This window comes from Ixodes scapularis, unplaced genomic scaffold (genome assembly GCF_016920785.2).
Source record: "Ixodes scapularis isolate PalLabHiFi unplaced genomic scaffold, ASM1692078v2 PGA_scaffold12__126_contigs__length_90152505, whole genome shotgun sequence".
Lineage (NCBI taxonomy): Eukaryota > Metazoa > Arthropoda > Arachnida > Ixodida > Ixodidae > Ixodes > Ixodes scapularis.
Window position 1 is genome coordinate 37,784,994 of NW_024609838.1, and position 12,455 is coordinate 37,797,448.

The 12,455-nt window shown below is 43.9% G+C and overlaps 1 protein-coding gene across 6 annotated transcripts in view; it reads right to left on the reverse strand.

Annotated features, from left to right (window-relative positions):
• Positions 1 to 1,076: 1,076 nt before the first annotated feature.
• Positions 1,077 to 12,455, reverse strand: part of LOC8032277 (latrophilin Cirl) — a 395,876-nt gene continuing 384,497 nt past the window's right edge. For 4 of the 6 annotated variants that reach the window (XM_042289522.1, XM_042289521.1, XM_042289523.1 and 1 more), the window contains 5 exons: positions 11,512 to 11,615; positions 9,747 to 9,915; positions 8,137 to 8,262; positions 4,671 to 4,737; positions 1,077 to 4,281 (listed from right to left, as the gene is read on the reverse strand). In XM_042289522.1, coding sequence (XP_042145456.1) covers positions 3,269 to 4,281; positions 4,671 to 4,737; positions 8,137 to 8,262; positions 9,747 to 9,915; positions 11,512 to 11,615 — 1,479 coding nt within the window. In that variant the 3' untranslated portion in view covers positions 1,077 to 3,268. Of the gene's footprint in view, positions 4,282 to 4,670; positions 4,738 to 8,087; positions 8,263 to 9,746; positions 9,916 to 11,511; positions 11,616 to 12,455 lie in introns of all 6 variants that reach the window. The other 2 variants (XM_042289525.1, XM_042289524.1) reach the window with 1 other exon arrangement.

Genomic DNA, 12,455 nt, shown 5'->3' on the forward strand with positions numbered 1-12,455 from the left:
TGTGAGTAGAAGCGAACGCACGCGAAGTGCACGCAGCTGGTAGAGAGAGAGAGCGGAGAGAGTAACGCGCAGCTGTTGGAGAGAGGGAAGGAGGAGAGTTGCGCATGCGTAGTGCGAGTGCGGACTACGACGCCGACGCCGCGGGACATAGACCCGAGCAAGGGATGCTCTGCATCTAAAACAGAGACAACGAAATAGATAAACAATAGACCGATCTCACAGCTAGTTTCAGTACGCCACCGCTGCCGACATGCATCGTGGGAGCTGTAGTCTTTCTGCACGTGCGACAACCCTGCTGGAGGTCTACGCGAGCAGAGCACGAGGCGGCATGAGCTGTCTCGTGAACTGGCGTCTGCCTCCTACGAGCTACAGTTAGCTCGTAAGTGCGCCAGGCGCGCATGCGTAGAAAGCTTGATGGGATCGGTCTATTAAGCGCGCCCTTGTTTGTCTACATCGTTGTTCGTTTTCTTTTTGTTTTGTTTTTGCTGTTGTTGTTTTGGCGTTTGCTTTTCTGATTAGACAGTCACTCACACGCTGTTAGATACAAGTCAAGGCCTCCGCTGCTGTTAAAGTCTGAACTTCCCTAAAAACGGGAAAGGATGTGAGGACGAGGAGCCGGACCCCCTTGGTCTTCTTCCTGTGTCGACGGCGACCGGGGTCTGCGGCAGAACAGACAGGCACACCATCGGCAGGTCACCTGTGACGTCAACTCTGATAAGCACCGACGTCACAGAAAAGCAGAGGAGGCAAGGAGGAAAGCCGTGCTGTTTGCGTGGTTGATGTCCGCACTAAAAATGGCCGGCCGGACAGCAATTGACTTTCACTTCATTAGCCGGTGAATTGTCGCTCCACACCTTTTGACGTGACCTGTTAGGACAGCCCTCAAGGTTACATCAACGCCTATGCTTCACACGTCAGCCAGGATGTCATGCTTGCAGTATAAATACGCGCTGACCCCGAGATTCCATTGTAGTTCATGCCAGAATATAAGCATATTTGCTGTGAAGAAAGGCTCAAGTGTGGTGCCCATTCAGTGTGCCACCTATAAGAAAGAAAACGCAACCAGGGATGAAACGCAAGGTTTGAAACTTTTTTTATTTGGCACGCTTCTGTACAAGAAGTTTCAGACATCCTCGATTCTGAAAGTAACAAACTTTTGCTTCCATTTGCCAGGACTACACCGTTCCAGCCCACTCTAATAGGAAAAGATCAATTAAAAAAGAACATCAAGAAAATGTTTTAACTTTGGCTTGCTGAAGATCTTTTACCATGCCAATACACATGCTAGCCATTGCCAACCTAAACATAAACCGTATCACAAAGAGTCTTATTTTTATATATGAACGCTTTAGCATGATCGCAGAAACCCGCAAAACCTTTCTGTCAGTGACTCCTTCCGTGTCTGGTTTTAATCTTCTGTACACTGCATTTTGATTGATTAATTTCAAGCCGAAAAACACTGCAAGAAGATGCACATTACAAACGATAAGCGCTGTATTCCTGATTATGCCAACACTTGCTTTCTTTTGATGATTGCAGTTCAAACATGATTCATTTAGAATAACAGGCTCTTCAAACCACTTGAAGTTTACTCCATAATACAAAATAATAAATACAAACTCCAGACTGGGAACAGATAAAGAAACGGACAAGCGAACAGACCGTCTGAAAACACAGCTACTAGTTTTAGTTCCCATCGTCCCCTTTATATTATTGTCTACCCTTCCCGAAGGATACCCACCTCCTTTGGGTGGTATCATTCAGGGAAGGTAGACGATCGTATGAAAGTGGCGATGTGAAATAAAATCAATAGCTGTGTTTCGAGACGGTGTATGTGCTTATCCCTTTCTTTTAATCTGTTCCCAGTTTTGGCTTTTTTATTATGGAGTTAGTTCACTAGCTTGCTGCTTTTTATCACTTTCGTTGTCAAGTTTACTATGACCTCAAACAAAGTAAGCTTTTCTTCATTAGGCATTTTATGCACTCCTGCCATAAATTTAATCGAATAGAGGCATAGTGCAATAACAGTTAAAAAAATCAAAATGGAAAAGATTACAAGAAACTTTTTCCAATGCTCAAATGTTTACAATGCAATAGGTCACAGGTCTTGCAATTAAATAAGCTCAATGATCAAATCTTTCAATCTCTAGTTTTCCAGGCAGCATTGGATAATCTCACCATGTTCCCACAGTGAGAGAAGGCTGAACAATCAAAATAGTTGATAGCTTTCAATAAATAGAGTGCAAGCTTGTAGGTTTAAAAACAAGCTTCCACTACTCTAGAGCATGAGTAGCAAGAGCTACCACTCATGGCTAAGGGCTTGCTCCTGCATACAGCCTTTGTCATGTGCTTGCTAAGATGAATATGAGCAGTTTTTGCTCCTCGCTTAAGACATGATGGTCGATGCACGCAGACAATTTTCCATAAACATAATACCTAAAGGCTTTCCAAACGAACTCTATGCAAATCCAGCACTTAACCAAACCTCAAAAAGAATTTGAGCTAGGCATACAGCCATGCTAATTGATCCCTACTTTAGTCACGAAATACAAGCACAATTTGTCAGCAAGGAAAACAATGACAAAAAAATGGTGCAACAAAATTTGTTTTTTGTTATATACAGTGGGGGTGATTTGGTGAAGCATTGCTTGGCATGTGACTTATCAAACTGTGAAAATAGCTCTCGTAGCCATATGTACAAAACATTCACAAGACTGCCACACCTAGTGCAGCCACGTGCCACCATTCCTTGGAAAGAACTGGGACGATTAAATACAGCCCTGAAAGTCTAAATTTACATTGTACTTACAGCGAGAAAGTCGAAAAAGGGGCGGTCTCCTCGACGTGACTCCACAGAACAAAGCACCATTCAGTCTCTTATTAAATAAAAATAAAAGGTCCAGAAAAGAGTCACAATTTTTTTACACCGACTGACGCTTCTTCTCCCTTTGATCACAAGCCACGGGCAGAGAGAAAGAGGCACACCGTCCTCGTCTTTGCTGGCGACTAGCACGTTTTTCTTTCGCTCTGCGCTTCGACTAGATGCCTAGGATTCTTGGAAAATGAAAACAGCAATTCGGAAAAGTCACTTCATCGTGGACGGGACCCTCAAAAACCTTCGCCTGACTTTTCCACACGGTCACGTCCACACTTCCGAGAGACCAGCACATCCTGTGCAGCAATCCTTCACCGAGCACGGAAATTTTTTACTTCAGAAGGTTGTGGAATCTTCTGCACAATTTCAAACATCGTACGTTATACGTCCGAGTCAGCAGTACGTGCTCAGATTGTACCGCTGCTGTTGCTGCTGCTGTTGCACTTGCTGCTGTAGCCGCGCGTCGGCCGCTGCCGTCGCCGCGATCATCACTTCGGGACGAATTCTGCTCACCACTTTCTCACCGTCCAGCACAGCCATCACCACAGGGCTGTCCGCGGGGCAGTGCAGCAAGTCCGGCAACTCGGCGCCCCCCCACTCGTCGTCCCCCACCACCACCATCCCGGAGTCGGGGGAAAAGTTTGTGGCCGCTTCTTCGAGCCGCTGCGCGAGCGCCGCCTCGTACAGCAGCTTCGGCGAGTACGCGTTCCCGCCGTAAACGACGTCGTGCTTCCGGCGCCCCGAGCCGTATAGGCGGTCGCCAGCATACCTCGGCAACTCTGGCGACCCGGAGTAGTCCCTCGAGAAGCCGTGCATGACGTGCGCCAGCGGCGTCGCGGGGAACTTTCCGGGCAGCGGCGCGATGAGGAGTGGCCGCTGGTCGTAGCCGTAGCTTGAGGAGGAGTGCTGGCTGAGGTCCGACAGGTCACCATAGAAGGTCTCGACTTGCGGGGGCGCCGGCGGCGGTGGCACGTCTGAGAGTCGGTCGACCGATGAGGAGTCGCCGTCGATCGACTCGTAGATGTGGTCCGCGAAGGCGCTGTACACGCTCGACGAGTCCGAGTAGTGGCCGTGGCTGGGTCTTCGGCTCTGCGCCCATGTGCGATGAAGCGGCCCGTTCTGGTTCGTCGCCGCTCCTTTCGGGTGGCTCAGGGTGCGCTGCGTCTTCAAGAGGTGTTGCTGCTGTTGCTGCTGCTGCTGTTGTTGCAGCAGCTGCTGTTGCTGTTCGAGGCTGTTGATGGCGCTGATGTTGTTGCTGGCCGAGCTGCGGTGAAGCGTCCCGGACAGCTGGCCCAGCGTGTTGGTCGTGTGGTTCTGGTCGGCGGGGGATCTGACGTTAGCATCTGGAGAAGCGGGTGTCAGGTTTTGAGGGTTGTTGTTGGTGGCCCTGTCCATAGATTGGTGACCTGGGAATACAAGACAAAGAATATCTTACAAATAGACCTCTCGTGCATTTTGAGGCATACCATCTTTGGAGGTATGGCATTATATTTTGTTTCGAAACTTCAGAACATTGCACAAAAAATCGAGCATAGCTTTATAACTCTGAAAGACTCTTCACTTCGACAATAAAAGAGTGACATAATCAAAGTAGTAACTTCTTAACCATGAAATTATGTCCTACCCTTCCAACAATAAAGTATCTAGGTAAGTGACATAGAAAAATGGATACTTGTTCAAAAGAGATGGTATCGTTAACAAGTTATTCTGACAACAGTTTCTAATCTACACCACCATCCTTCTCTTATGTGACAGAAACTCACAAGCACAATCAAATACTGTAGCAAGTTCTCACCTGGTATGGTGAACCTTGGGGTAACTGTAGAATTTTTGTCCTGTGAGTTCCATGACTGCTGCACAACCTACAGGAAGCAAAGACAGTTATAACACAAAATTTGAAAAATCGTAAGCTCATGTTACTTTAGCAGTGAAAAGTAAAAGAAATCTCCAGGTAGCAGCACAGGGAGAGACATTAATGGACATCTACATCCATTCTAAAGTCTTTGAAATGCCCCACAGTGCACTCTCTGCACATGAAAGGTAAAGCAGGCAAGGCCAAGTGATCCTGCACTTGCCACTTTCTAAGGCAAAGTTTAAAACGTGTTTGCAAGCTTGGGCACTATTATCCCAACAAGATTTACTGTCACATCATGCAGCCATGGTATTTGTGATGACGTTTTGTAGATGCATGAAGGGTTTCAACATTATCGACCTCATAATAGCATTGGCCGGAATGGTACAAGCAAGTGAAACCATGGGGGCTAAGTTTGAACAAACGACCAGTTCTGCATAGACCAATTGTGGCAGTCCATTCCATGTCTTAGTGTGCCAGAGGCTTTGAAGTTTTATTTTAGGTCTTAAAAGCTGAATCAGTTGAGCCATCATATGCTGCTACCCATCATACACCATTACTTCTCCAACAATTATTTTTCAATGCTGTTTTTAAGTGCATCTTTAGCCACATGTAAAGGTAGCACATTGAAATGTAGTTTTTAAGCCAGACACTTTGTTTCCATTGATCCCTCTTGGAAGTAAGAGGGGACTACCTCCTGATCTGATGGTTGTTCTGATCAGCTCTGTAAGGTCACAATGGGTGCTTCAGAACATTGCAGGCACTGGTTACCAGAACCTCCCATTGCCTGAAGTCCCAGAGAGTTTAAACCACTTCTCACATTGCAATAAAAGATAAAAGTTCTCTTGCAGAGGAGTTCTTCTCACCTGATATGGTTATTAAACTTAGATCAAATACTGCAAGCTAATTAAAATAGCTTGCTCATAAAAACATACTTGAAGTCCTAAAAATATTTATAATGACCTCGATGTCCTTCACCTATGTGGAAGGTTAAAATAAAATTGTCAGGTGGCAAAAGCAAGCCATTATTTTTTGCCCTGTACAAATAAACCACGAATCGCAGAAAGCTTGGACCCTGCAGGATAATAGTAGTTATTAAACTTTCCAAATTCAATATTATCTAATTCAAAAGTTAAAAGCTAGCAATATTTTTTAAAATTTGAATTGGGAAAATAGTTTATGTTTTTGGCAGCAGATTCTATTCATCTCCACATATCTGAAAGCACTGCTGGCCAGCATTTCACATTAAAAGGTTTCGAATATTATTTCCAACTTCTGATACTACCACAATCGGGCAGAGCCTGAACTTTCAGTTATACATATAGGTAGTTTGTTTTTATGACAAAAAAAAAATGAAAGCCGTTTACGCCTGTAACGCCGAATTAGAGTGCAGCTCTTGAGGAGGAGGGGAAGGTACGGAGAGGAGGCTATGCCCCTCCTCCTTTCCTGCTCACCTCCCATTTAGGGGAAACTTTTCCGCTAAATTTAGCGGGGGACTTTTTCCGCTAGATGGAGCGGGGAAGTTTTTTCCGCTTGAATTAGCAGGGAAATTTTTCTGATAAATTTAGTGGGGAAATTTTTTACGCTAGATTTAGCGGGGAAATTGTTTCCGCTAGATTTAGCGGTGTAATTTTTTCCACTAGATATAGCGGGGAAATTTTTCTGCTAGATTTAGCAGGTAAATCTTCCCACTAGACTTAGGGGGGAAATTTTTTCCGCTAGATTTACCGGGGAAATTTTGCCGCTAGATTTAGTGGGGAAATTTTTTCCGCTAGATTTAGCGGGGAAATTTTTTCCGCTAGATTAAGCGGGCAAAGTTTCCCGCTAGATTTAGCAGAAAATTTTTTCTAATAATTTATTGGGGAAACTCTTCCACTAGATTTAGTGGGGAAATTTTTCCGCTAAATTTAGCGGGGGAATTTTTTCCACTAGTTTAGCGAGGAAAGTTTTCCGGTAGATTTAACGGGAAAATTTTTCCGCTATATTTAGCGGGGAAATTTACCCATAATGCACTGCGCGGTTAATCTTACGGCGACGGTGACGCCGACGGAACTCAAGCCGGAAACGGGCGCCTAAGAGCTGCGCTCTAAAACATGGTATGCTTTTCCCAGCTGACACCCTGTTTGATAAATATAACTTATTCAGCACATCTTTAAAGAACAGGAACATCATCAATAGTTATGGTGGCCCACTATCTGAATAGACTGCACCTCCCAGCTCACATCAAAATCATTTCCCGAGTAGTCATATATAATGGAAGTTATCTCTGTACATAAAAACAAAACATGCTCAAAAATAAACAGGGTGAGCATTAGTATCAAAGCAACAGGGGTTATCTTTTATAGAAACAGGCTACAAAAATGCTTTGTTACATGTGAATACTAAACAAAACAGGGAATATAGCAATCAAATTAATCAGCCCTAAATGCACCAGCACCAGCTTAAAATAAATTTGAAAGGGTTATCACTGACAAAAAGCAGCAGCTTATATATGCAGCACACTGATAGAGGTAATCACATTATGCAGCATACAAATTGACCTAATCACACTTTCTATCAATTTATAAAAACAGCAATAGGCTGACATTTATGAAAAAGACTTATGGTAGGTGTTAGTAAAATTTTCCTATATTTGTAAGCAAGCATCACACCATGCTAGGGAAGGGTCTCAGGTTAGCAAACATAAAGAAGAAGGAAAGTTCAAATATAGCACCTTGGCAAATATGTGCTACAACTTACAGAAACAACCTTCTTACGTAGACCAACCCTGCATGCATTGTCGCATATTAAGGAGGTGGCACGAGTCCCTCGTCATCTTTTAGCACTTTACACCGCAAATGCATAAAATAAATCTGTGTTGCCAGAAAAGCAGCGAGTCTAAGGTAGCAGGATTCATGCTGTTTTCGTGTTAAAAAAGCGCTATTCTCTTCAAACCATGATAACGGCTAATGAAAAGCATTTTTTGATCCCTCGCATAAAATGTTCAGGCATCTCCAGAGGTTTTTATAACCCGAGTTACGCTGAAAAAATCTCTGTGGTCCCCAAAGACTGCCAGCAAACATTAGTCACTTAATGGTACCTGTAAACCATGTGACTATGATCAAGCTGTTGAACACACTCTCATTTCAGGCACTCTACAGTTGGGAAAATGATGGGCAAGGGTTCGTTAGAAGAACAAAAGCAGATAACCAAGCATGGTACAGACAGCAGGACATACACAAGAAGAAGCAATTCCACAATTTAAGCAAAACAAGACACACTCGCACAAACAAAAAGAGAGAGAGGCGGGCAAGATCTCTCGGCCATTCAACTGAGAGCGGGTAGTGAACACAAAGTGGTGCAAAAGTGCCGGTGCTATACCTGGCGCAATAGAGGATACAGAGGGGGGTAGTATGGGGGGGGTACCCACACTGAGCTGGGCTGCAGTGCCATTGGATAGCACGTGCGGCGTGGGGTCCTCAGTGCCTGAGGCACCGCGGAGGCACTCTGGTAGCCAGGTTACATTTTTCAGCAGACGGCGCACTTCGTCTTGAACCTGAAAATCCATCCGCAAAAAAAAAACACCTCATGAGAGCCCTAGCCTCAAAGTCAATGACGGTGTTGATAGAGCAGTATTTGTATTTCGTTTGTCTATTTAGTATTTTTACTTTGAACATTTTGCCAAGAAAACATAAGTGGATTATGAATCTCTCTTTCAGATAAAAAAAGTTTGAGGAGAATCAGGTTTTGCTCTTCCGATATGATTCATTTGTTTTGGTTCAAGCCTTAAGCAAGCTGCCCTTTAACAACAATGATGCAGTTGCTGCATTAAATTTTCTGTCTCTGCATAAAGCGTGACCCACTTTTTTATGTTAAGAGGTGCTACAGTAAGGTAACTATACGATTCTGAGCCGAAAAGCCTACAGATACATAAATATGGGTGGAATATAATTTATTAACTCCAAGTAGAAGGTTTTAACCATGCATGATTAGGTTACGGGGTTTTATTTTTGCAGTTAGGAGTACAAATATAAGAATATGTGACGGCAGCCCCAAAACCATGGGGCTTTGAGCTGACCAAGGCTTGTCGCTTTGCAACTTGTGTCAAAGCTAGGGTTATGAGATCACGAGTTCATGCTTCAAAGCGCTTCTGGGCGGGAAATTTCAAATGTATTATGAAACTGCCAAATCGAAGCAATGAAGTTTGAGGCTTAACTATATCTCCTACCGTACAAGCTCCATGCACAATGTTGAATAAAAAAACAACCAATTACCACAGGTAGCAGAAATATTAAAAGAAGCCTAGTGCAATATGGGCACTCCATAACAGAGTAATTGATTTGCCAGCTCAAAAGATTAGTACAGTGAGCAGCATGTGCTCGCGTCTATAGACCAACACGCGGCCCTGACGTCACACAGATGCGGCGGCGCTGCCGACGGCACTGGACATGCGCAGACACTTCACTCCTCCCGAATTTGGTTTCTGCGCACGCGCAGTGCCCACACCTTGTGTGGGCAAACGCGGGCTTGTTTGTAAACAGCGTGTTGGTCTATAAGCAGAAGGTCACAAGTTCTCTTGAAACCTTGTCTTGTAGCACTGGAGCCCTAAACACGGCATAGCAGCAGAAACATATACCGTAAAATACCGAGCAAGTTCCCGCCTGACAGTATAACATAGCCATGACGTCTGAGTGCAGCAAAGCAGAAAGGGCACGGGGTAGCGTTTGCCCTCGTTAGACCTGACAGCACAAAACAGATAAAGCCTAGGGTCTGGAAGAACCCCCAATTTGATTCATGTCGGTGCTTTCGCAACAAGCTTAGTTGCCTTCCACTGATGCATGCACATAAATCTTCCCATCCTTGCAATGGCTTTATAGAGAAGCATCTCACGTGGAGGAACACCCCACTCTATGGGCTCAGAAGTGGAGGGGATGTGCACTTATTTGCAACATGGTTGCCTGCTGGGTATTGATTGGTAGTAATCAAGACACTTTAAGCACACCTGATGCAAAAGATTAAACAAAGCCATGCAGCACTTACCACTTCATTTTTCCAGCAGCAGAACAGGAGCAGGAACACTCCCTGCAGGCTATTAAGTATGCAGAATAAATAGGCGAGTAGTGCGGTGTACTTGACAACGTAAAGGATGCCGGCACCCCATGTGAGCGACATCACCGCCACGAGGAACACGGCCCACCACATGTCATTCCTGAAAGAGAAAAAAGATGCCCGGGTTACTAAAAGATCACCGCCAATGTTTTTACATCACTGTCACTAGATCTTTTGCTAAATTACCTAAGCACCAAGGAGAGCACATGAGTGTAGCTACATGCGCTGCACATACTGGCATCTGCAGCAGTATCTGTTTTAAAGCAAAAACCTGAAACAAATGCAACTCTGCATGAGTGTTTACAAACACCTTAATTTGGTGATTTACTTTGAATATCTTATACAGATCAGGTGAGCATGTGCAGTGTGTGTACCTAATTTGGCAAAAAGGTCAATCACCTGCCATAATGCAGATGACATTGCTTTAGAAGGTGCACATTTTTCGAGCTGTGCGATTAATGAAAGGGATAAAAAAAGAACCATGAGAGAAGGGAGAAGTGGTGATGAAGAACAGGATGTGGATAAGGGAAAAGCAATAAAAATGGGAAAATGCAGAGCATATGCCGGCCTTTAAAAAACCTAGAACCTTGCTGATAAGTTTTTCGGTGGACAACAGTACAAAATGTATGATTAGAGAAAATATAACCGATAGTGCATTTAGGAGGAATGGATGAGGCAGAGAAACTCCCACATGGCAAATTATTTTCCCTAGACTGCTGTAGACAATGAACATATTTATTCAAATATATGTCAAATTTGTTTTAAACCATTCTTTATAATTGAGGGTGGTCTGCAATTGTACCCAAAAGCTCTGCCATAATTGTGAGGAAAATTTCCAAACCCATTGAGTTGACCCAGCCGTTTCATCTAACACTCCAGTGCAAAGTAGTGAAGCCCAATGCGTGAAACAGTGCAAAGAAATTAATCTTGGAAAGCATGTGCCTTGCACAAAAACAAACTTGAACTTCATGTACCATGTGAAATGAAACTAGCACAACTGGGTGAACTTAGAAACATAGTGTGGATGTGCACAATGAAAAAATGAATGAAAAGATGAATGAGTTGTTGCAAAAGCCTGGATTCCTTCTGAGCTTCATTGAAGGTATGCCCAGGTGTGCAAGAAGCATAACAACCGGGAGAGCAGGAGCAATGAATGGGAAATTAGTCCACATAGCTGCATGGGAGTTGAATGAAACTGGAACTGTCGTGAACATGACAACTGGGAAAACATATCAACCAAGAATGCATCAATGAGGTTCTACTTTGTGAGGATGATGCATGATGCTGAACATTTAGAACCAAGAGGCTGAACAGGCATCCTTTTGATTGCTATGTGCTCTGGAAGAGAGGTACCCAATTATCATAAAGCACAGTCCAAGAATACAAAACCGAATTAGGTGGCTATATAGTTAACTGTGACGTAGCAATGCCAATTCACTGAGATATAGCTTGTGGCACCAACTGTGTTCAGCCACATCTGAACTTGAGTTGCGAGACTTAAGCCCATATGCAACCAAGGTACGGTCAAGAACAGCTTAGAGCATACATGTGCTAGTTGATAATCAACCAAGACGCAGACTGTTGAGACACATGCTAAGGAAACTAGTTCAATGAGGACTCAAACCTGAATTTAGAAGCTGTAAGTAATTAAGAAATATGAAGACTATGAGTCTATCCTTCAGAAATGTGCGCATACCTAATTTTCCTAAGCTTAGCTTCTTCCTTGCACTTGACAGCTGTGGTGGTGCTGCCCTGATGACACAGCACACAAGCAGCAATGCAGAGAAAAATGATGCACCCCTGGAATAAAAGGAACACATTGCAGCTGCTATCAGCATGAAAGGTTGGTTTCATCAAAGCTTTATGTGCTGCTTGGATTAAGGTCTGGACAAACCAATATTTAGCATTGTCAAAGTCATGTAGGGATAAGTATAGGATATGTTTAAGTCAGGTTTCCAAAGAAGATAAGTTTAAGTCAGGTGGAGATAAGTTAAAGTCAGACAGGAATAGCTTAAAATTAGGTAGAAACAGGTCAAACAAGGTTTAAATTAAGTAGGAATAAGTGAAGGTCAGGTAGTACAGTGTAGACCGCATATAACGTATGTCGCGGGAGTCGCGAAAATCCGCAATATAAGCGGTACCGCGTTATAACCAAAACATCAATTTTTCAGGCCAAAATACATGCCATGAGACAACCTACTTTTGTAAAAGAATTTATTTTATGTTAGATGAAAAATAAAGCTTAGTTTGAGAAAAGTCTTTATTTCACCAGACTAGTACAGTTCTGTCTCAAGTGTGTCACACATTTTGAAAGAAATGAGCGGCTTTTGCCTGGCGCAGCCTTTTAACGGCGTCGCGGCCGGGTTGCGGACGGACGTTGCGAGCGTTCAGGATTGCTAACCCTAATCACTTTTCTCCGGAGATGAAAACGCGTGAAAATTCGCATCCTTCATACGGTACGCGCCAGAAAAATACCTTGAACTTTAGCACAGGCATGAAATGCTCCAAATAAGAAATCCGGGCGATGTTCGAAAACACAAATGCTTAGAAAGCACCACTTTAGCCGAAGTAAACAAACACGACGACACGGGCGTTTCTGCCGTCTTGAGAGCGCCGCCACATCGCCGCACGAGTAGGTGG